This window comes from Nelumbo nucifera, chromosome 2, assembly GCF_055504915.1.
Source record: "Nelumbo nucifera cultivar China Antique chromosome 2, China Antique-T2T, whole genome shotgun sequence".
Taxonomy (NCBI): Eukaryota; Viridiplantae; Streptophyta; class Magnoliopsida; order Proteales; family Nelumbonaceae; genus Nelumbo; species Nelumbo nucifera.
Genome location: NC_142650.1, coordinates 60,813,090 through 60,836,899, shown reverse-complemented (window position 1 = coordinate 60,836,899; position 23,810 = coordinate 60,813,090). Strand labels below are relative to the sequence as shown.

At 35.9% G+C, this 23,810-nt stretch overlaps 1 protein-coding gene across 1 annotated transcript; it reads left to right on the top strand.

Moving 5' to 3' along the window:
• Positions 1 to 803: 803 nt before the first annotated feature.
• LOC104586937 (UPF0481 protein At3g47200-like) lies at positions 804 to 3,707 on the top strand. The gene is made up of 2 exons (XM_010244341.3): positions 804 to 2,343; positions 3,104 to 3,707. The coding sequence occupies exon 1, from the start codon at positions 917 to 919 to the stop codon at positions 2,321 to 2,323; it is 1,407 nt and encodes a 468-aa protein (XP_010242643.1). The 5' UTR covers positions 804 to 916; the 3' UTR covers positions 2,324 to 2,343; positions 3,104 to 3,707.
• The last annotated feature ends 20,103 nt before the right edge of the window (positions 3,708 to 23,810 follow it).

Genomic DNA, 23,810 nt, shown 5'->3' with positions numbered 1-23,810 from the left:
TCTGTGGTCTCTGCTCTCAAGCTCAAATGAACGAAATTGAGCAGCATATATGACTACAACAGAGGCGCATACTGTCAGCAACATCGGATCATGGTCTAAGCCTCCACCTCCACTGGTGAGTCAATTTTGATGGAGCCCTATCTGTGTCCTCTGGAGGTGTAGGCATTATAATTGGAATTGAAGATCACAATATAATGGTTGTTTCTGTTTGGAAGTCCTGCGCTCATAGAGGCTAGAACAGCATTTGAAGGTCTAGATCTCCGATTAGCGAGGGCTGTCGGTGCAACTTCTATAATCCTTGAGGGAGACTCACCAAACTGTCATCAATTAATTGTCTGTTGGAGAACACTATAGACCCTCCTTGGCAACTCAGTAACTTTGATTTATCATCCATCAATTTCCCTCACTGCTCAGTTCAATGGATATCTATTTTCACTGTCCACACATGTTGCCAATGGTATTCTCAAAAATAATAAATAAACCTCTTTCTTCAAAACAAACCAAACAGGACAACACCCCTTTCCCTAATTACATCTAACATTTGCAATCCCTTTCTACTGGTTTAGGGGGGCTGGGGGGACCAACATATCCTTTTCATTTGCACCAATCTTTGTGAAAAGATTTTTTTTTCCCATGCATCGAGATATTTCTAACAGTCAATGATAATGGGACTGGCTTTTTTTTTCTATTTTAACCCAAAAATTTCATCCACTCGACCACTAAACTAATCTATGGTCATAGAAGAAACACCATAGTTTCTTCACTATTAATTGGATCCTTCATCTACCATTCCAAATATAATAACCAAACAGCCAAGAGAGTTTCTGATGGTTGGTTTCCATGTGAGAAACTACCCTGCACGGAAGTACAAACAGTAGAGGGAGAGTGAGAGACAAAGAGAAGAAACTTAATTGAGATGAGAAGCAATTCGGCAGAACGTGAAAAACCAGGAAATGAAGGAATAATAGATCATCATCATGCCATTCAGATTTGTGAGGTGAACAAGGATAAGGAGGTATTAACTTCCATGCAACAAAAGCTCTCACAACCACCTCGGCTTCTGAAAAGTTCAGCCGGCAGCAGGTCCTGTTGCATCTTTAGAGTCCCGCAGAGTCTCATCGACATCAATGGCAAGGCCTATCAACCTCTTATCGTCTCAATCGGCCCTTACCACCACGGCAAAAGCCATCTCAGGATGATCGAAGAGCACAAATGGCGCTATCTGGGCTCGCTGCTTTCTCGAACAAATAGTAAGGGCTTAGGCCTAGAAAACTATCTGAGGGCAGTGAAGCCATTAGAGCAGAGGGCGAGGGAGTGTTATTCAGAGACTGTCAGCCTTGACAGAGATGAGTTTGTTGAAATGATGGTGCTGGATGGAGTCTTCATCATCGAGCTCTTTCGAATAGTTGGGAAGTCGGTGCAACCCTCCCCCAATGACCCTCTCTTCGCCATGTCATGGGTGTTTCCCTTCCTCCTCAGAGACCTACTCAGGCTTGAGAACCAGCTGCCCTTCTTTGTTCTGCAAACCCTATTTGATCTATCAAAAATGCCAGAACCAGAAGAACCAGCAGACTCCTCCCTTGTCACACTTGCCTTGTTGTTCTTCGACAACGCCTTCGAATTCCTTGACTCTGCAGGGCCAGGACGTGATGAAGTCATCAAGAAGTTCAATCAGATCCAGGGAAAACATCTACTTGATTTGTTCCGTTCGAGCTTCATCCCAGCAACCACTCAGGAAAAACCCAGAAGGGGCCCCTCAAAAACCCAAGTGATTCAGTGCGTAACAAGGCTCCGCCGGGCAGGAATCCGGTTCAAGTCGTCGGAGGCCGACAGCTTCCTGGATTTAAAATTCACGAACGGGGTGCTGACGATGCCGAAGATAACCGTCGATGATTTCATGAGCTCGTTCATCGTCAACTGCATCGCTTATGAGCAGTGCTGCAAGCACTGTAGCAAACACATCACCACCTACGCTACTCTGATGGACTGCCTGATCAACACCACCAAGGACGTTGGGTATCTCTGTGATTATAATGTCATCGAGAATTACTTCGGAACAGATGCAGAGCTTGCCTGTTTCTTCAATGATTTAGGGAAAGATGTGTCGTTCGACATTCAAAATTGCTATCTCACCCAACTGTTCGACGATGTGAACAGCTACTACTACAACAATTGGCATGTGCGGTGGGCAAGCTTCAAGTACACCTATTTTGACACTCCATGGTCTTTCATCTCGGCGGTGGCTGCGGTTGTGCTGCTCCTCCTAACCACGGCACAGACCTTCTACACCGTTTACCCTTATTTCCGCCCTCCTAAGGAGTGAGACAATGGACAGAGAAATAGGTAATATGTACAAACTACAAAGTTGTATTCGGGTTCCATTGAAGGTTTTGAGAGCATTGCAGATTGCATTATACAGAGATATCATATAGTTCAATTTTTGTATTGATATTAGTTTGGGATTTTCGGGCAATGTTTTCTTAGTATACAGAGATTTCATGGTCGATTGAGTTAAACCCACATATTCAGACGATTTTTCACAGCTTTATGATGTAGTTGGGGTAAGGGTGTAGGCTTGTAGGGGTGGCAATTACTGACCCAACCCAACCCAACCCATCCATTTACTACGGGTTGAGTTTGGATTTTCCCACCATGGTTTTGGTGGGCATGGGTACACTCACTCATTTAATAGATTGGGTGGGTCGGGGTTGTGATTTCTCAATTGGGTGGACTCATTAAAAGTGAGCCATGCATTTTTATTTGATACTAAATATATTTTTATAATGAACATTCAAAAATATAAAGAGCAGCATATTATATACTAGAAAAATTGAAGTATGAACACTAGAAACAGAATATATCAAGCTTACCATGGTCCATTAGGCCTCTCAAGCTAAATGAACTTTACAAATGGGCCCAGTCCATAGTTCAAACAGGAAGTTCCCTATTTGATTGGGCCCAGTCTATTCGGTATTGATTATCTACTACTTTATCCTCCATATGAGGGTACGCCCCTTTTTGGCTTGGCCCAGTCTAGTCTATGGGGATACCTGTAACTTGTACCTTATTTTATAAATTTTGATAGTTAATAACCATTGTGCAGGTATTGGGCTCTTCCATGAATGAACTGCAATGTTTAAAATGGGTTGGAATGGATTAATATCAGGATCTTGGTCCATGAAATGCTTTATGCTTTGGAAGGCTCTCTGTTTGTGACTTTGTGCTAAATTAGATGGAGACAGGTAGGTGACCAAGTAAGGAGGTAACACTAATGCATTAAACAAGGTAGGTGAGAAAACCATCAAACAGGCTCTGTATGTGACTCTGTGCTAAATTAGATGGAGACAGGTAGGTGACCAAGCAAGGAGGTAAACTGATGCATTCAACAAGGTAGATGAGGATCCATCCCTTGCCATTCATTTTTTACATTGGGTATTTTGTAGGATGGCAATTTTATGGGAATTTTAGGGCATTCGATCCGTTTTGACCCTAATAGAATCTGTTTATCAAATTCTTATAGGGTTTGGGATGAGTTTGAGTTTTGACCTTAGAATCCTGCTTATCAAACCCAATTATATTTAATACAGGTTGAAAGAGGATTCAAACCTTTGCCTTGTTTCCCATTATAGCCATCTTTAACATTGGCTTCTCACACCATTTTGTTTTTACTTAAGAGGGTCATCGCATTTTCCTTTTGTGATGTAAAATCAGATGCAAAGTCAAAGTATTAGAAAATGTAAAGAATATTTAAGAGACAATTTAAAGTAATGTAACTAGATTTTAGATACACTTTGGATATATATAGGTATGGTGGGAAAATTAAGATACACATGGATAGGGGTGTCAATGGATCGATTTTGGATTGGCTCCATCCAAATCAAAATCAATTTGGACGGACTAATAAGACATATTCAATTGGACATGTCCAAACTTAATGATCCAAAGTATTTATTGGATGGATTGGACCTGATGATGGATTTTTATTGGATTGGATCAGATTGAACTGATATCTGGTTCATTGACAGAAGATAAGAATACTAGTGTCAATAGACCAGGTCTGGATTGAAACAAATCTAAACTAAAACCAATTTGAGTAGATTGGATGGTCTAGAAATTAGAATTGGACCAGTCCAAAATGGTATAAAGTATTCACAGATTGGATTGGATCTGATCCATTTGTAATGGATTCATATTGGACCGGATTGGATTGGATCAAATCTGGTCCAATTGACACCCCTACACATGGATGCACCATGGAAATTCAAATATACATTAAATATATATGAATTATATTTAATCTATAGGTTTAATAACTCCATAGATAAGAAACATGTATTTTAATAGTTTATGACTTTATGTAAAGTATAATTTCATCATAAAATTGGAAAATGTAAAGCATTGGAATATCCCAGGGAAGCATTGGCATATTGTAAATATCATTAATTATCAAGTAAAAGGTTACAATACTTAAAATAAATTTTATAAATAATGGCGAAATGTCATAGTACGAAAATTACATTCTCTTATGAAATTAGTCATCCAAGAAATATCTCTTAAATAATTGAAATTATAGAGGCAAAAAGCATCCATGGCTCGAGGCCTTGGTATTTGCTAAACAATAACCTAACCCTACACTCAATTTGGGTTAAAACAAACATTGAAACAAATCATAAACTTTAAGATTAAGGGTTAGAACTTAGAAGTCGAACCAAATTATAAAATACCCTTTATGGGGTATTATGACCCAATGGGCCAGGTCATCCAAACCTATACCCGATTTGGGTTAAATAATCAAAACTTTAAACTAAGTTCCTAACCCTACACCCTAATAAGCCTGACCATAGCATGTTCATGTATGGGTGAGTCAAGTCAAATTTACCATTTAACTTGACTAATTTTCATCCCCATATGAGATTAGCCACTCTCACTAGGGTGTCAATTTGGATTGCGGTCAGAACAATTAATTGAACATAACTCAAAAAAATAACACTTGATTTGGCATGGATTGACATGGCTCAGTTAGAAATGTGATAAGGCTCTTTCTACTTTAATTTTGCATAACAAAGCCCATTGCACAAATCCCGACTAGTAAATTTAATAAATAACTGTGATATGTCATAGCACAAAAATTACATTCTCTTATGAAATTAGTCATCACAGAAATATTTCTTAAATGGATAATTGACATAACCGCCCCCAGGTGCAAGCGGGATTCAATTCCAAGTCTTGGCTACAACAAGCAGGGGACCTTACCAACCATCTAGTTAGCACCTTGCTACTTTTGCCTACTTTTAACACATATGCTAACTAAAAATGTGTATATTCAAAAAAAAAAACAATTGCAAGTTGAAAGATTTGAACCCTGGTCATTTATATAAAATGACACTTAACTATCTAACCACCACTTATAAGTTGATTTTAATTTACAAAATCTATTATATATGTTTTTTATGACCATTTAACCCGTGACCCAATAAGCCTTCTGATTTTATGTCTAGTCCAAGCTTTAAAACACGGTAAGCAATTTGGGTTCAAATCTTTCTGAAAACATATTAGTTTTATATTGGATTTAAATAATTAATTGAGTTAATTATAAGATAGAGAAAATTAAAGGAATTAAGGTGGTGTTTGATAAATCTGAAATCTGAAAAGTTAAAAATGTATTATTTGTGTCTAAAATCTAAAAAGTTAAAAATGTATTATTTTTGTCTAAAATCTGAAAAGAAGCATAGGTGCTTTTCTACATTTTAGAGGCTCTGAATCCATAAGTTTGTTTGTGTTGGATCAACCCTTGACCATCTAAAATTCACTGAATTTACTATTTTACCCCAAGAACATACTATTTAAAAATGTTGAATTCAATTCGCATTATCTCATAAAAAATAATTTGCAACTTCAAAATAATATTGAAACAATACAAATAAAAATAATAAATTAATAATTGAAAATTACTAATTAATAAATGAAATGATTAAAATTTAAAAAAATAATGACTATAAAAATATTAAAATAATTAATAATTAATAACTAACACAAGTAAAATTAATAAAAAATATTAAAATAATTTATAATTAATAATAATAATAATTATTATTATTATTAATTATTATATTATATTATTAATACTCACCCTCTTAAGAGAGAGAGAGAGAGAGAGAGAATCGTCGCTGCTGAGAGTTGTAGTAGTGGTGGCTGGAAGATGAGAGAAAGAGATATTGAATAGGATAGGGGTATTTTTTTACTTTAGGCCACATCTTAAACGCGTTTGAGCGCATTAAGTGATAGTCATGAGTCTTAAAATTTTAGATCAAAAAAAAAAACTTTTCAGATCATATTTCAGATGCAACACCAAATAAGCATTGCATCTGAAAAGCAAAAGTTTCAGACTTCAGACGTTTGAAAAGTGTTATTAAACGCCACCTAAATTAACTAATTAATCTTATAAGCAGTGTGCTAAATAAGGTTAATTATGGAGTCAATTATAGTAAATGGAGTGTTAAATAGAGTTAGTGAGTTTAATGAGCAGATGGGTTTGAGAAATTAGGAGGAAAAATTGAACAGTTTTAGAAAATTAATGGTCTAGGCCATCCGACCAATTTGGTTTTTAACACATCCCTATGGTAATAAAAAAAAATCACCATAAATGTTGATGTCTTTGTACTTGTTTATACCTCAACATGATAGAATTTGCCACACCAACCCCGTAACACATAGCAAGTGTGCACATGATCTAACACCCTTACATCTCATCGTGAGATACGATATCAAATCATGAATAAAATATACGATGAATAAGATATACGATATCAAATCATGTTGAGAGAGTGTTGAAATGTATTTTATTGGTAGACGACCCAGACTTTGCCCCAACATGGTTGATTGAACTTTTTTTTTTTTTGGCTCCAGGAGACTACACAACAGGCCAGGGGTAGCCCATCCCCCCACCCCCAACCTTGGTGTAAGTAGGATTTGATCCCGACATAGTTGATTGAGTTAAACCCACATATTCAGACCCAACACCATTTACTATGGGTTGAGTTTGGTTTTTCCACAATGGGTTTTGTGGTTTGTGGGCATGGGTACACTCATTTAATAGATTGGGCGGGTTGGGTTGTGGCTTCTCAATGGCTTATTTTACTTTTATGTATTTACTTTTTATTTATTTAATTTAATAATAATTCAAGGAATTATCATCCAACTTCTCCACTAGATATATAGGAATTTGAGAATTGAGGATTGATGAGCACAAATTAAGTTTATTTGTTGTGTTGCTTGCACTCCTGTTGTTCAAGTGTGGGAAAGAAGAAATGAGAGGTTAAGAACTAGTGATTTAGAGACAATGAAGAGGGCAAAATGGTCTAAAATGTTATGCAAAGATTCGCCATCATCATCCATGCTTTATCCCAATTATATGGGGTCAATTACATTAATCCAATCATGTTTCGCCAATCTATTTTATTTAAAGTCATATGTAACCCTTGCTAACTTAACAGTATTCAAAGCCATCTGATCAGAATGATGATGGTGGTGGTGGTGGTGATAAAATGATCTCAAAATAGCTAAAAAAACAAAATTTTTTGGCCCTTCTAACCTAAATCAGCCTTGATTAAATGATTATAAGGCAATAACTACCTCCAAAATCCTAATGACATAAATAAATTAAACTCAGCAACAAACTCGCAATGTGGAGTGCTATCTGTCTTTAAAGTCTGCTGCCTTTTTAGATTGGATTCAATACAAAGCCAATCTGATTAAATTTGATTTAGATATCCGTTTATTGGGTTTGGATTGGATTGGATACATATCAATTTGGATCCGTTAATTTGATCCATTTCTAACATTTACTTTTATTAACTAGAAAGCAAACCAGACTCTTAATTCCTTTCAAGTTGCAGAGCAGAGGTCCTTGGTGGCAAACATATGTGGATCACAGAACTCATCAGTTTTGTTAAACCGACTAAATTGGATTCCCCATGTTGGATTTGGATTCAAGATTAACTGTATTGGATTGGATTTGTCCTTATTGGATTCAGATTGTAATACATTGAAATCCAGTCCATTGCCAGCTTTACTTCAAATACTTTCGCATTAGGATGCTCCCCCTTTAGAGGTGTAACTCTGATTGGCCCGAATTAGCATTTTGCACTTTTTCAAGCTCGGTCCATCTGTCTGGGTCCATTCAAATTTTAACAAAAATCCAATCCAAATCTATCCAAATTGCACCCCTATTTTTATATAAAAATGGTGAAGTACACAAATCAGTAAATTGGAAGGCTGTTTAGAAAATGAATTTACAAGGCCTTATCTTTAAAGATGAAGACTGATAAGTATCTTAATCTATTGGGCTGTTAGAAATAAATTAAAAAGTTATTTAAATCATAAAATATCAAAGTTTTCATTTAAAATTTTATGATTTTGGCTATTTACGGTGTTTTGAGAGCTCGTTTTTTATTTTTTTTTTCTACTTCTAATTACCAAATTGAAAAGGATAAATTGCTAAAACCTCCCCTAAAATTTAATAATTGCAATCACTTCCCCTGAGTTTTATGATACAGTTGCCCGTAGACCCCCTTTGGTAGTCTTCTAAAAAAATGTATAAAAATATCCAAAATACCCATCTAGTTACTATTGAAGTCGTTTTCTATATATATAAAAAAAAAAAACAATATAAACTTTATGAACAACAAAAACAAAGAGAATTTAAAGTTATAACTTTACCTTTGAGTGGTTGATATGAAAAGAAAATTTGGAAAATAAATCAATTTCAGAAAAGATATTAAAAGGATTTGGAGTATTGATTCATATGAAGAGAAATTTTTGAAAATAAATATTTATATTAAAAATAATTACATGAGTATTTTGGACATATTCATGCTTCTTTTTAGAAGATTCTATCAAAAAGGATCTATTTACAACTATGTCCTAAAGTTCAGGAAAAATGATTGTAAATTTGCAATTTCCATATTTCAAGGATGTTTCAGCAACAACCAGAAACATCAAAAGAAGTGATTGTAAATTTACAATTACCAAACTTCAAGGATGTTTCAACAACAATCAGAAACTTCAGGAAAGGTGAATGTAAATTTGCAATTACCAAACTTCAAGGATGTTTCAACAACAATCAGAAACTTTAGGAAAGGTGAATGTAAATTTACAATTACCAAACTTCAAGGATGTTTTAGCAAGCAGAAACTTCAAGGGAGGTTTCAGCCATATATGCATAAAAGACCAAATTTTATTCTTCTAAACCCAAAATGCCACGCAACAAAAAAAAAACAAAACATGTCAATTATTTACACGTGGAATCCATGTTGTTTTCAATTTGACATGTCACACTACTATTGGATGCGTGTGCATGGTGCCTGCTAAAGCGATGATTCCTTGGCGACCAACTCTGACCACTCATTCTGCGTAATACGTGTTCGTGTGTTCACGACCAAATTGAAGGAGAGGCGGTTTTCCACTTTGTCTTCGACCGAGTGGAAACAGCTGTGTACAGGTGTAGGGGTCAAATTTTTCACAAAAGCCGCACGAGTAGGCTTTTCCTCAATTCCTCCCGAGTCCCGACCAGTTCAGTCAATCAACCCACAGTATCCTGTACTGTACAGGTGGAGAATAGTCGCCCAATCATGACACGTCATCTCAGCCTGATAAAAGGGCCCAACATATTAGAGAGATGACATGGTATATCGTGATTGGTCCACTATCACTATAGCTATGCGTCACAGCGCAGTAGTCAGCACTTAGCACCCTTATTAGAATAAGAGAGTAGAGAAAAGGGGACAAGGGGTTTTGTTTGTACTAGTTTTGTCATTTCATTGAATAATTAGGCTCCGTTTGGAAGGAGTACATATATACAAATATGTAGGGTGTAAAACCTTGTATTTTGTATTATTTTGTATCTATTTGTATTGGTACTCGGATTACTTGAAGGCAATAAAATAAATTTACTCCTGAGCTTCGAAGGCGGGCCAAAGGCTTTGAGAGTCCAAAGAGGGGGTGCCGAGGCCGGGACTATAGGCCGAGGTGGATCGCTCCCTCGGACACTATAGAGGCCAAAGGCTAGTACTAAGGACGTTCGAGGAGGTCGAGGGCTCATAGCTGAGGCGAGGTTCCCTTGTACGAGGGCTAGTAGCCGAGATGAAGCATCCTGAAGAGGCCGGAATGTTCTGCATGATAGGAGATGTCAGAGGCCTTAGGTGAGAACTCGAGGCAGAGGCTCCGATAATCAAGTTAGTACAAGGAGTAAAGAGGGGGTCTGGTGCAAATGAGGACTCAGACGAGGTCGCTCATAGGCACTAGGCTCCTAGCCAAAAGTATGCCAAGAGTTACTAAGGTTTCAGGATCCTTTACATGAGGGGGGTACCTCGTATTTATACTTGGACTGCATGGAGGTAGGTGGAGATGAACGCCACAGATGAGTGCCATACGAAGACAGATAGCGGGTTCCCGTGAGGATGCTGGGGCGCTCTGTGATGGGAGCAAGGTAGCCTCTGCTACATTGGATCGGACCCTAATTCGCGCCCATGGGCTAGACCCCCCAGCCTGTAATGGGCTGGACCAGATTATCCCACATCAATTTGTATTGTACATTATTTATATTTACATTAGGCTCAGTTTAAAAAGAGTAATAATGTAAATAAGTACAGTACAAATATATACAAAATAATATAAAATACAAGATTTTGCACTCTATAAATTTGCATTTATACTCCTAATGTCTCGCTTGTTTTTATTTAGATAAATAGATTTACTCAGGTAAAACATGTCAAAATAAACAAGTTTTCAGCATTCTTAAACGTTACCAGTTATTCGGGCAAAGAGAGAGGGTGAGAGGGTGAGAACGTTTATCGGCTTCAACAAGCGCTTGGGTAAAACTTTTAGCCAACATTGATATTAGTTTATACACTGTTCATTTACCATGAGATCTAATATAGCAGCAAATGAATGTAAGTATTGTAATCAATTTATGGGTTGATCAGCTTAACGTTATATTTGGCTAGAAAGAAAAAATAGGGAAGGTACGAAAAGCAAAACCTATATTCACATCGTCTGTCCCTTGGTACAGAAAATTCTGTACCAGACCAATAGCAATCTGCCACATCAGCGTGTTTCCCCATTTCAAAATTAAAAATGTTTGTTTTTTTTTAAATGATGTGGCCGATTGCTATTGGTCTGATGCAAGGGGAGAGAAGATGTTTACTCAACTTAAGCCAATCGTGTTATGGAAGGCCATAATGGCTGAAGCTGATGAACTTGGATAGGTTAATTGGTGTATCAAAGTCATTAAGTTTAGTCACGTAAGCCAACCAATTGCCACCCCTGGATTCCAGTAACGTGTCCATGTGTGAATAATTTTGTGAGTAACGTAGTTTCGAACCGCAATCGTACTAAAATTCATATTCCTACTTGTAATTTTAAGCGAAAAGAAGAACGGCTAACGTGAAAAACGTCATGAAAAATAAAAACAGGGACGAGAGAGGATAACCGAGAAATTTGGGAACTGCACGACCTCATTGTGATGTAATCAATGATTTTGAGCATTGAGGTAAAGCTGGGAAAGGAAATGTTTAACCGGGTCAGTGGAGAAGTGTATTGTTTGCTTCCTGGCCCAGTTTTAATCTCAGTCTGGATCAATTGGGCCTCATAGGTCAGGTCAAAACACAAGTTGTCTACAGCTAGCGTTGACATTTGAGTATTCAATCTTGAGTATGTTTGTCTAGGAAATGTTGCCACTGTGTGGGAGTGGAAGAAAGGAGTTTGAGCAATATTATTGGTTAAATTTTGAACGGGACTGGCGTTGAACGCGGCTTCGTCCGAGGTCAGCCCCTTTTTCAGATCCTGGAGGAATAATAATAAAGTGGCAACCCACTGAAAAGGTTTTGATTTTAGAGGGGAAAACCATTATTGAAAAAACACTATCTATACAAACTTAATTTGTTAAGGGGTGGTCACGAATCGACTTCTTTACGAATTATTTGAGCTTAGTTCATGAAAAAATCTGGTTCTATTTGGTTTCAACTGAGTTTGGAGCCATGGATAAATGAGCCGAATCCAAGCCTAATAGAATTCAAATATAACCTAATACCATACGCTGCCCGCCTATATTTATACAGATTATAAAATCCCAAAACTCGTCAAGAATATATATATATATATATATATATATATATATATATATATATCCGCGTTGTATAGTTAAGAGTAGTAAAAAATAAATAGAAGAGAATGGAAAGATTGTGTTTGGGTTCATACTAGTCCGGGCTACGTTTGGACCGTTAGGTTGGAAATGCCTGAACTGGGTCAGTCATCAAGAATATATATAATCATCCTTATCTGTGGCCGAAAACGTATGGATGCAAGGTGTTACGTTGTTAATTTGCCAATTAAAAAATTAACAAAACCAAACGTTCCGAATTGCAAATCATCCAGCATAGCCAGGGTATTGAGTGACGACCGACCTCAGATGACCAGTCCAGAACAACAGATTAGAATTTTCGAACCAAGTCAAAGTCAACGTTATTACTTCCGTACTTTTATTGGTTAGCAGAGCGTGTGGCTTCTCTGGTTATAAATAGAAGGTCTGAGGTCCAAAGCTAGCCCTACCACAACCATTCTTCAGATTTCCCTTGCAGTTAATTAAGCTTTTCAATCAATTGAGACTTGAGAGAGAGAGAGAGAGAGTTTCTCATTTCAAACACATAGTCGTTAATTCAAGTCGTGATAGATCCAGTTGGGTTATTCTGTTGCAGAGAGATAATTAAACATGTCGATCCATGGCCCTGAATGGGCGCAAGAGTTTCTTGAATCTCCTCACCAATTCTCACGACATGGGTATGGCAGCATCTCTGATCAGTCTCGGCAATACCCCCAGACGACCTCTACCATGGCAAACTACTCTGATTACCTCCCTCGTCCAAACATCTCTTTGCAACAACTCTGCACTCCATGGGTCCTCAACAACGTTAACGACAGAAATAATACTGAGCTCTACCCAGTTGATCCAATCGAAGTTGCAGAGAATCACAGGCAGGTAAGAGCTCGAGCGAGGCAGAGGAGCTGGAGCCTGGACTCTCCACACCCAGAGACAATGAACGTGACGACGTCTGCACCATGCAGCTCCTTGCGGCAGCTTTGCACGCCATGGCAGGACCCAATCAACCCGCCTCAACCGATCATCGACAACAACACGTATGACCGCGGATTTTATTCGTCGAACACTTTCCAAGCACCAGCAGCTGCAGATGGTCAACGAAGAGCTCCCACAAATTTACAACTAGAGAATTTTGGCCCAATGAGGTTTCCAACTCTTCAGAGGAGTCTGACTATAGGTTCTCCACATACCCCATCTGAGCGTTTCAAAGTAAGGGGTCTCGATCTGGGACAAGACTCCCCAATATTGAAGCTTCAACGGTTTAAAGTGAGGACTCTTGATTTGGGAGGTGAGGTTAAAGAGGGCCAAGGAGCTGCAGGATACCGCTAAAGTATGCAGAGATGAAACTTATACAAGAATATGATAAATATATAACAATCAGTGGTCGAAACTGTTAAAAGAAGTTAAGGCTATGTTTGGTTTGAATTGGAGGAAAATTAAGGTAGGAAAACCTATACAAGATTTGTAAAGATTTCCCTACTTTTTCCTTTAAACCAAACACAGACTAAAGGACAACAGGAAAAATAAATTGCTCACCCTTGATTCACTTGTAATTCTCTGTACATGCATTTATTTATTTGTTAATTTGTTTACTTCTAATGTGTGTATGTAAGTATACCATATGTTGTCCATGTTAACAGCTTAAGTGGCTGAACTGGATAACTTAATTGTTTTGCTTTTTAATGGATAAAATGACTAAATTGTAAATTAAAGATATGAGGGTGTAGTATAGAAATCAACCCAACTTTAACTTTAGCCATTAAAGAGCTTGCAAGCTCATGAACAATTCATTTATTAAAACAGAAAGTAATAAGTCAATCGGTTCAGTTATTTTAGATTGTCATTATGCTTAGGATTATAAGATTAAGATGTTATTGTTATTTTTGTTTTATTGGATGGAGAAATGGGATATTTGTTAGCAATTTAGTGAGTAAACATGGATTGATTCGTTGACTCAAAAAAAATGCAATGACAAATCTATCAATGAAAAACAAAAAAAAAAAATTATATATATTTTCAAAAAAAAAACTACAAATTAAGGACATTACCCAACAAGGGTTTGTGGGAAGGGTGGATTGTATATATATGAACCTAATCTCCAACATTTCATTACAAAACGTGGCTGCTTTCAGACTTCAACTTGCTTCCTTTGCTTGTCAGAATTGCACCAAGCAATGACCCCTTACCCCAAATAAACATATGATGGAATGTATGCAATGAAATCAAAGGCTCGGTTTGGAAAGAATACAAATATATATACAAATATGTAAAGTATAAATACATACAAAATACAAGGTTTTGCACTTATATATTTGTATTTATACCCCTAAATTGAGACCAAAGAATCAGTAGATGTGCCATTAATAAATATGTAAGGGAAATTGTCTAAAACTCACCATGAGTTTTCAACATTTCTCTTAAACTCACCATAACTTTTCAGAATTTCTAAAATTCATCATATCAATAAGTTTTTATTTTCCAAAACTCACCTTTCGTTAGTGCACCATTATTGCTTCTTAACAGAGGTTTCCATGTCAGCATAAAAAACAATTTTCATGACCAAATTACCCTTGAATAGTGAGTTAGAGGAAAATGGTCTTTTTCAGTTTTCAATTTTCTTATTCTTTTTGCATTTTTAGTGTTTTCAATTTTCTTATTCTTTTTGCATTTTTAGTGTTTTCAATTTTCTTATTCTTTTTCAGTTTTCAATTTTCATGACCAAATTTCTAATTTCTGTTTTTTTACATTTTTCTATTTTCTACAATCTATAAATTTTCCTGTATTTTTTGTTATTTATTTGCAATTTCTGTGTTTTTATATAATTTTTTGTGTTTTTTCTATAATTTTTATTTTCTGATTTTGTTTTTCACTTTCTATAGTTTCTATAATTTGAAAATATTTTTTTATTTTGTTTTCAATTTCTATAATTTTTTATATTTTTTGTAATTTCTATGTTTTTATGTATTTTATATTTGAAATTATTTTTTTGAACTTTTCCCTTTTTTTTGTGTCTAAATATTAAAATGGTAATACCAGTTAATTTATTTTGTGTATATTTTATATTTTTCTATGAAGGTTAAAATGGTAATATATTAAAACACGTTAGTTTGTTTAACATCAAGTTAGTGATATGGTGAGTTTTAGACATTTTGAAAAGTTGTGGTGGGTTTAAGAGAAATGCTGAAAACTCATGGTGAGTTTTGGACAATTTCCAAATATGTAAATATTTAATTGCCATGTATAGAGAATTTGGACTCAATGTCAAATAGGTTTTCACCATCACATAGGTTTCACCAAAATATTACCTGTTTCACAAATCGAAAGGTTAAAGCATTACCTGGTGGCTCTTCAATTAATCCCATTTATAGAATTAAATAGAATGGTTTTCAAAATCGGACCGGAAAAACTGGGAACCAGTCAGGTGACCGGTTCCATTTTTCCCCAAAACCAAATTTTGGCCAAAAAACATTGATTTGGTCAGCAAACCGTTGAGTCGGGCATTCGAACCGTTCAACGGTTTTGACCATTTTTTTTGTCAAAATGGGCCAACCATTCGATTCAAACGGTCAGACCGTTCAACCTGGGAACCAGACCCTTAACCAGTTCGTTCTCCGAGTCGGTTTTAAAAACCTTGTTAAATAAGATAAAAGTAGGATTCTATATAAATAGGGATTTCAAATGGTTGATATTGCAAGCTTCAGAAGCAAAACAAATCCAAATGGTTTGAAAACAAACAGGTTTTTGAAACAAAAATAGGGAAAACAAGGAGGAGTTTAGACTTTGTAAACGATAGATCAAAGAATATTACAATGATATGTAAAATAGAGAAATGAGTTCAACCTAAAAGTTTAAACCCGCTAAATCTAGACACAATAATTCACTCAACAGAAATGAGTTCATTTTCTTGGAAACCTAAAAATAACCTAATACTATCATTTTACAAATGTAAAAATAAAAAATCTGTAATGCCAGAATAAAGGACTTTGATCAATGAAAACCTTACGTGAATTTTAATGAAAACCCAACTGGTTGGTTACCACTTGTGTGATGCCAGTTGATTGATTTTAAGGCTGTGTTTGGAAATGATGCAAATAAGTGTGAATGTAAATATGTAGAGTGTAAAATGGTCTATATAAATTGTAAAGTTGGGTTAGTTTTGCACTGACAAATTTACCTTCTTATCAAACGGAATTTTAGTTGTACTAGATACAAACATGAATTCCAATAAAGCATATGTCTTTTTTTTATCAAAAGCTCACATGCCATGGGCCAAGCCTTGGCCCAAGTCGGGCCATGGACCGAATCAAAGCTATTTTTGCCTATTTATTTAAAAAATTGAAAAAAAAACTTAAAATTTTAATTTTATATGAACTTTGATGTATACAATTGCTTATATATACAATAATTAAATAAATTAATATAATAAAATTGAAAAAAAATATATTTATTTTATTAATATATTATATACTATATATTATTATATAAATATAATTTATATAATATATTATATATTATATATAAATATATAAAATATATAAATATTATGTATATATAAATAATATATATGGGCCATGCCACCTTGATCGTGCCATACCCTACCGGCCTGTGGACTTCGAACCCCAGGCCCAACATGACACGGACCATCATACCGAGCCTAACATGACCATTAGACCTGTTCATGGGCCGGGTAGCCCGACGGCCCGGCCCGGCCTTGGTCATATAATTAGGCCCGCGGGCCTGACCTCGGGCTTAACACAATAAGCCCGACTGTGTTTCGGGCCGGGCTCGGGATTTGTCAAAAAAGCCCGGCCCGGCCTGACTCAGTATTATATATTTTATAAAATATATAATATGTATTTTATATATTATATAAAATATATAAATAATATAATATTTATTAAAATATATATTTATAATTTAATAAATATATATCTATATTTTATTCTTTTCTTTATAATTTCAATCTATCTCTCTCTTTATTCAGCTGCTTCAACATTAATAATAATAATAATATAGGCTAAATTTCGGGCCCGGGCCCAGGCTCGGGCTTCGGGCTTTTTATGAGGGCCAGGCTCGGGCCCAAATTGTAGGCCCGATGGTCGGGCCAGGCTCGAGCTCGAGCCTTAAAAAAATTTGTTAATACACAGTAAAAGCCCGGCCCGAACCCAGCCTGACCCGGCCCGACCCGGCCCATGAACAGGTCTAATGACCATCATACTGTGTCTGGCCAGTCCAAAATTGTGCCGAGGCGCGGGCGGCATGGCCCGATGTACACTTCTACCGGTAGTGTAGTATTTTTGTGAAGAGGCCATTGAGGTTGAATCAAATACACTACTTTGACTGGAAATGTGATTTGTTGGGATGGAATAGCTAAACTGCCACATAGATGACACATTGGTGTCACATCAAATGTCAAACTCACTGCTCATAAAACATCTATTTGACATTTTCTCTCTCGAGACATTTTCTACGATTTACGAAACACGATGATTTTTAAACACAGTTTTTTGACTGTCTAGATTGAAAATCCACAGTGCCACGGTACCAAACAAGCCCCAAGTCAGTTGGTTGGTTAGTGGCATTGATTACATGACATTAATTACACGGAGAATTTGTGCTTCCACTGCAATGCTGTCGTTCTAAAATAGAAGCAATGTCCAACGAAACACACAGCGTTTGAAAGAAAACTGAATCATCTATTTTAGATGATGAACTGGTGCTCGAAAATTTATAAGGGAAAAATCAACTCTCTGAGTTTTGATCTTCTGGTTCAGTAATTCGATAATGTAGTGTGGGCATGAACGAGTATACGTCCATGCCAAATGCTTAGGATACTCATCTGCTACACTATTTCTATGCATGTCCAAGAAGTAACAATCTAAGCGTCTCTTTGGTATTGATGTCGTTGCTCCGGATAATATTGATACATTAGCGTTACGTTGAAAGAAAAATGGTGCTTTAAGAAATGCTAATATGTTTGGAATCGTTTTTTCATAAAAACAGTGTTTTAAGTCACGCTTTGGAAATCGAGAAAACGTGTTTTGGAGCAATGTCGAATTTGACGTTTTCTTAAATTGGAGCTCGTTGCTGTAAATGAGGACATGATGTGGCAATGACGTGGACTTCCTATAATAAGTATCAGTTGTGCTTAAAACAGATATGGTGCACTTGTACCAAATAGAAGGCGTTGTTGTTGCTCCAACAAATGTCCTACCTAACAGTAATATTTCCAAACAAAAAAAAAAAAAAAAACACTGTTTTCTCAGAAAACGGTGCTTCCAACCCATACATCAACATCACTGTTTTCTATTAAATAAAATGTTCAGGGATAAAATATCTATATGTAAAATAACCTACCCATAATATACATTTGGGCCTTATTTGCTTTTCGCAAAGTTATTTATCTAGGTAAGTGTTTCATAAGAAATACTTTTATTTCCCAGGTAAATAAGAAAATGACTGTTTTAATTATAAAAGTCATTATAAAAGGAGCACTTTTGTCCCATCTAAGTGTCAATAATTTTCTCTATGTGGGAAAGTTATTTACCCACTTAGGGGGCGTTCTTTTTTTGGATTTTGAGAGGTGGGAAATTTGGTCAATGGGGTTTTGGTTCCCATTGGCCAAGAATCCCATGTTCTTTTTTTCAGATTTATGTGGAGACTAGGAAAAGTTTATTTTCCTAGGTATCACTTACTCGGGTAAGAGATACCCATCTCCTAGGCGGGTAAATAACTTTCCCACCTAGGGGGAAAGTTGCCAACACTTGAATGAGACAAAAATACCCCTTTTTATAATGGATTTTTATGGATAAAATGGTCATTGACTTATTTACATGAGAAACAAAAGAACATGGGTAAATGCACTTACTCTATTAAGTGTTTCCTAGGAAAAACTTACCCATGTAACTGTATTTATCCGGGTAAGTAACTTACTAAAAAGTGAACGAGGCCTAAGAGGAGAAGGTATCACTTACCCAGGCAAGTGATACCTAAGGAAAATGAAATTTTCAAGATCCTACATAAATCTGAAAAAAATAAAAAAAAAACCATGAATATCTTAGTCAATGGGAACCAAAATCCCATTGATCAATTTTCTCGCTCTCAAAATCCAAAAATGGAATGGGCCCTTAAAGGAGAAATTTAGCTCACCAACTTATGGGCTAAAGTTTAGTAGTAGGGGTGCAACTTGAATCTTATTAGGTTTGGAATCTGTTAAATTCTCAATGGACATGAATTGCAACCTATATAGTTGAAATTCTTGATCAAATTGGTTAACAACCCGATGTGCTGCTCTAAAATGTAAATTTTGTTATTTGTGAGTTGAAAATTTTTAACAGTAGGGGCATTAGAACATCTGACGATCAAGATATAGGGGCAAATTAGAAAGGACATCGGAAATGATATAAATGCTCATCCTTGTTAAATTAAAAATTGCCTTTCTTTCTTTCTTGTATTTCTTCCTGGAGTTTTTTGTTTACAATATTTTAGGGTTTAGAGAAGAAGAGTAACAATAGGATTATTAAGTTAATTATCTCCCAAATGGGAATGTTCGAAAAGAAAGGATGTATAAATGAATAAGAGGAATAGGTTACAATTTCTAAGACAAAACATTAATTGCACTTGACATTATTGCCTACATTGTAAAAGGGTGTCAAAATTTTCGTATGCTTTTTCCTTGATCTAAAAAGCACAAAGCCTAAGAGCATAATTCATACTTCAACTTTAACCTTTCTACGGAAGTGATTATCATAATTGTTTATTCTTTTAAAGATAAATTAAAAATTTTCTATTAATGTACTATATGCTATGTAACCAAATAGTCTTTTTGGGGACCGGTGGACCCTTTAGGCTCAGTTTGATAAGAGAGAACAAACCAATATGTACAATACAAATACAAGATTAAGAAATATCCTGTACAAGATTTTGCACCCAACATATTTGTATTTGCATTCTATATATTTCACCTAAATTCGGAAAGAGAGGATAGAACTGTAGTACCGTAGAAGAGGTTTCTTGTCATATTTTTAATCTGGGAAGAATGTGTATTAATTAAGATTCCCAATGAAAACTAAAGGGTTTTTTTTTTTTTGTCTTCATGATGATAAGAAATGGTAAATAAAAGTTGGGTTTGGGCCCATGGTGGTTCAAAACTGAGCTAGGACCGTTAGCTTGGTGTTTGAAAGTGTCAAGGAGGTGTTTGGTAGGTTGGGTCAAAAGTTGCCACTATCATCCATCCCTTGCCCAAAATGTAAAAGAAAGAGCAAAATTAGGGGCAACTGTGTTCTCATTTGTAGATTCATTCTAGACAATTTCTAGGTTTTACGAAATTCGAATATGAATTTTCTTAGGTGGCGTATGATAACGCTGAAATAAAATTTGATATTTAAAACGTAATAATAGATTTGATTTGGTAAGAGATAATGGATACACAAAACAAATTCAAACATGTTTCAGATGGTTCATGACGATTAAAATGCCCTCCTTTTTTTAAAATGAAAATAGATATCAGATCTATAAAATAAATTTCTTTAATTGCTTTTCAAATATCATACTTCAGTTTTATCAAATACCATGTAAACCTGATGTCGCTAGTTATCAATACAACTGCTTTGCCTTGCAGTTGCAAACTCTTCCTTCAATACACACAAAACAGATATAAGTTATTTAATTAACTAACACCTCTTCTTCTCTCAAAAGCCAAAGATAAAATGTCAAACTGTGGCCATGAAAGGGATTTTGAGCGAGATCACATCTGCTTCCACAGAGAGTGCTCCACAAACGCCCCATATATCTCGGCATGTATTAGGAATATTTAGGGGGCGCTGATGTGGATTCATCCTAACATATTGATTCTTCAGTCTCCTGATCAGTTCTCAAGACAAGGATATTATTGGTCTGATTTAGGACCAATCCAGCTCAACCCTGACCTGGACATTGGGCTTGGACCAATCAAAGGTCAAAATCCAGTTTCTTAACCCAAGCCAAAACTAATACAACCGGGGCTGGGCTGGGTAGGCTTATCTGGTCGGAAGTTTTTTCTTACTCATGTTTTGTAGAAGAGACTCGTGCACCGCACGGACTGCTGTTAAGAGATGCCCCTGTTAAAGCCTCCTTAAAGGGGAGTCATTAAATTCTGTTTCCTAATAAAACAGGAAACTGATTCGGTTGTAGTAAATAACTCTAGTTTGACTTTTTCCTTTTTTTTTTGTTTTTTATTTTGAATTTGACTATGATATCGGTAAGCAAGGTTTTTAAGATCGAATTTGACAACGAACCGGTCAGGGTATGGTTTTCAGGTCGAACAGTCTGACTGTTCGAACTGAACGGACAGTTCGTTCTGACAGAAAAATTTAAAAAGGAAAACGGCCAAAACCGTTGGATGGTTTGAACAGTTTGAACGGTTTGACCACTCTAATCAGTGGTTTGTTGACCAAGTCAATGGTTTTTGGCAAAATAATGGTTCTGGGGTAAAACGGAACTAGTCACCTGACCAGTTTTCAGTTATTTCAGTCCAATCGTCTAGTCTGATCCGATTTTGAAAACTATACTGGAAAGGTATGATACTACAAAATCTTACAGCCAATTGACCAATATCATAGTAGAGGTAACTAACCAGATGGTTAAATTTCATGGGATGTTTGATTGGTCAAAGCTCTTCGGGTAGGTCTTTCTAGATATCACATCTCCGCCCCACAAGGGCCACCACAACACATCCCTGCCGTATATTGGAAATATCTCCCGATGATAATACCAGAACCGATGATGTCATCATCGGGAGATGTTCCCTATACACAGCAGAGATGTGCTGTGAGGCATTGTGGGGCGGAGATGTGAACTCGTCTTTCTGATATCATAGATATGAGAAGTGTGACATGGATAACTGCGTAAAATATTTTTCATCTCCAACCCAAGAGCCAAGACAATACAGGTGAAAGCTTAATTAGTTGGGATCGGGTCAGATTGGGTTGGGCCATTCCAAATTGTAGCCCTAAATTGTGGTTTGGAGACACAAGCCCAAGTAATTGTAAAAGAACTCACACCAATATATAATATATTGTGAATGAAATGAAACAATGAATGAGACTTCAACCATGGCTAATAATTCTTATAGATATTGGTGTGGTTTCTAATTCTTTTGACAGGATCATGGAAAGCATTGAATATTGATTAATTGGTTTCAATTATTGAAGATGAAAAGGACAATAAGATGATTTTTCTTTTTGATCAACAAGAAGCCGAAATTGTTGTGTCTGTCCTTTGAAGAGTCCATTCATTATAATTATATATTAATTCGTGAATTTGTTAATTATCAAGTGGTCGATATTAAAATAGACGCATCCATCACCCTTGCCGTCTGTGTGTTCAATGTATATACACGTGTTGAGATTGAAATTTTGATTAATTTGCGACTTATATAAACCCACCCATATATGAAGGGACACCGAATGACCATCTCAGCTACTGGATCATCTGCTACATGACTCTTACGCTTTCTCATCTACTATTATCGCCTCTCACTAGTGTAGTCATACATCCATCAAGTACATGACAAAATCATCTTAGGCTATTATGTTTGGTTTGAAGGAAAAAAATAGGGAAGGGAAAGATTGAAAAACCTATACAAAGTTTGTAAAGGATTTCTTATCTTTCTCTTTCTTTCCCTACTTTTTTTCTTTAAACCAAGCACAGTATTAATGGATTTTCTTTCTTCTCACCATTATTTGAACATGTTTCATGCTACCCACTATTTTGTCTCATACTTTCATATATGCATGTAGCAATGTTGGTTTACATTGGTCACACAACACTAAATACATCTTTCACTCCAACCACTCTACTCTATTTTGATGGGCAACATCCTCTTTGATTTCTCCCTCATTATGGATGATCCATGAAAGATGCTTGAAATGGTCAGTTTGGAATATTTCTTGATCATCAATCTCAATTACAGTATTATATATACTAGTGTTTTAAAAATTGACCTGGAGGTCAAACCGTTTTTGCCTCCGGGTCACAAGTCACCGGTTCGACTGGCCGGGTCAAGTGGTTCAGACCATGTCATGTCATCACACACACACACACGCACACACACATATTTATATATATATATATAGATAGATAGATATATAATGTATAAATATGTTTTAGATATGTTATATGTATTATTTTATATTTAATTTATATTTTTAATTCAGTTTTTAATTTTTTTATTTATAAAAATATTAAAAATTGTAATTTGAGGCCAAAAAGAGGTTTTTTGTGAAAAATAGTGGGACAAGGCACCTAAGACTCCTTGGGACGCATAGATCTCAAAAAATTATCCAAAATTCAAAAGAAAGAAAAATAATCACCCCAATCAAACATCAAAGTACAAAGTTATAGCCCCCGAAAGTTTGTATAAATTGAATATGCAACCCATGACCCAGTCACCAGTTTGAACAGATCAACAGTCGAACAGTCCAGTCAAACGGTGAGTTGAAAACATTGACATTTTTAATTTAGAACCATTTATTCCAAGGCACATCTCGAATAATTTACCCCCTATGAACCTCTAATCAAAACCAATTATGATACTAAAAAGGCATGCTACTTGAAAAACTTGTGAAAGTGAATGAGGGGGAGGGGGACTATTTTTTATAACCCCAAAATTACTCTA

Bases quoted from the DNA above. Each gene is read 5' to 3' on its own strand.
- LOC104586937 (XM_010244341.3), top strand. From the start codon at position 917: ATGAGAAGCAATTCGGCAGAACGTGAAAAACCAGGAAATGAAGGAATA.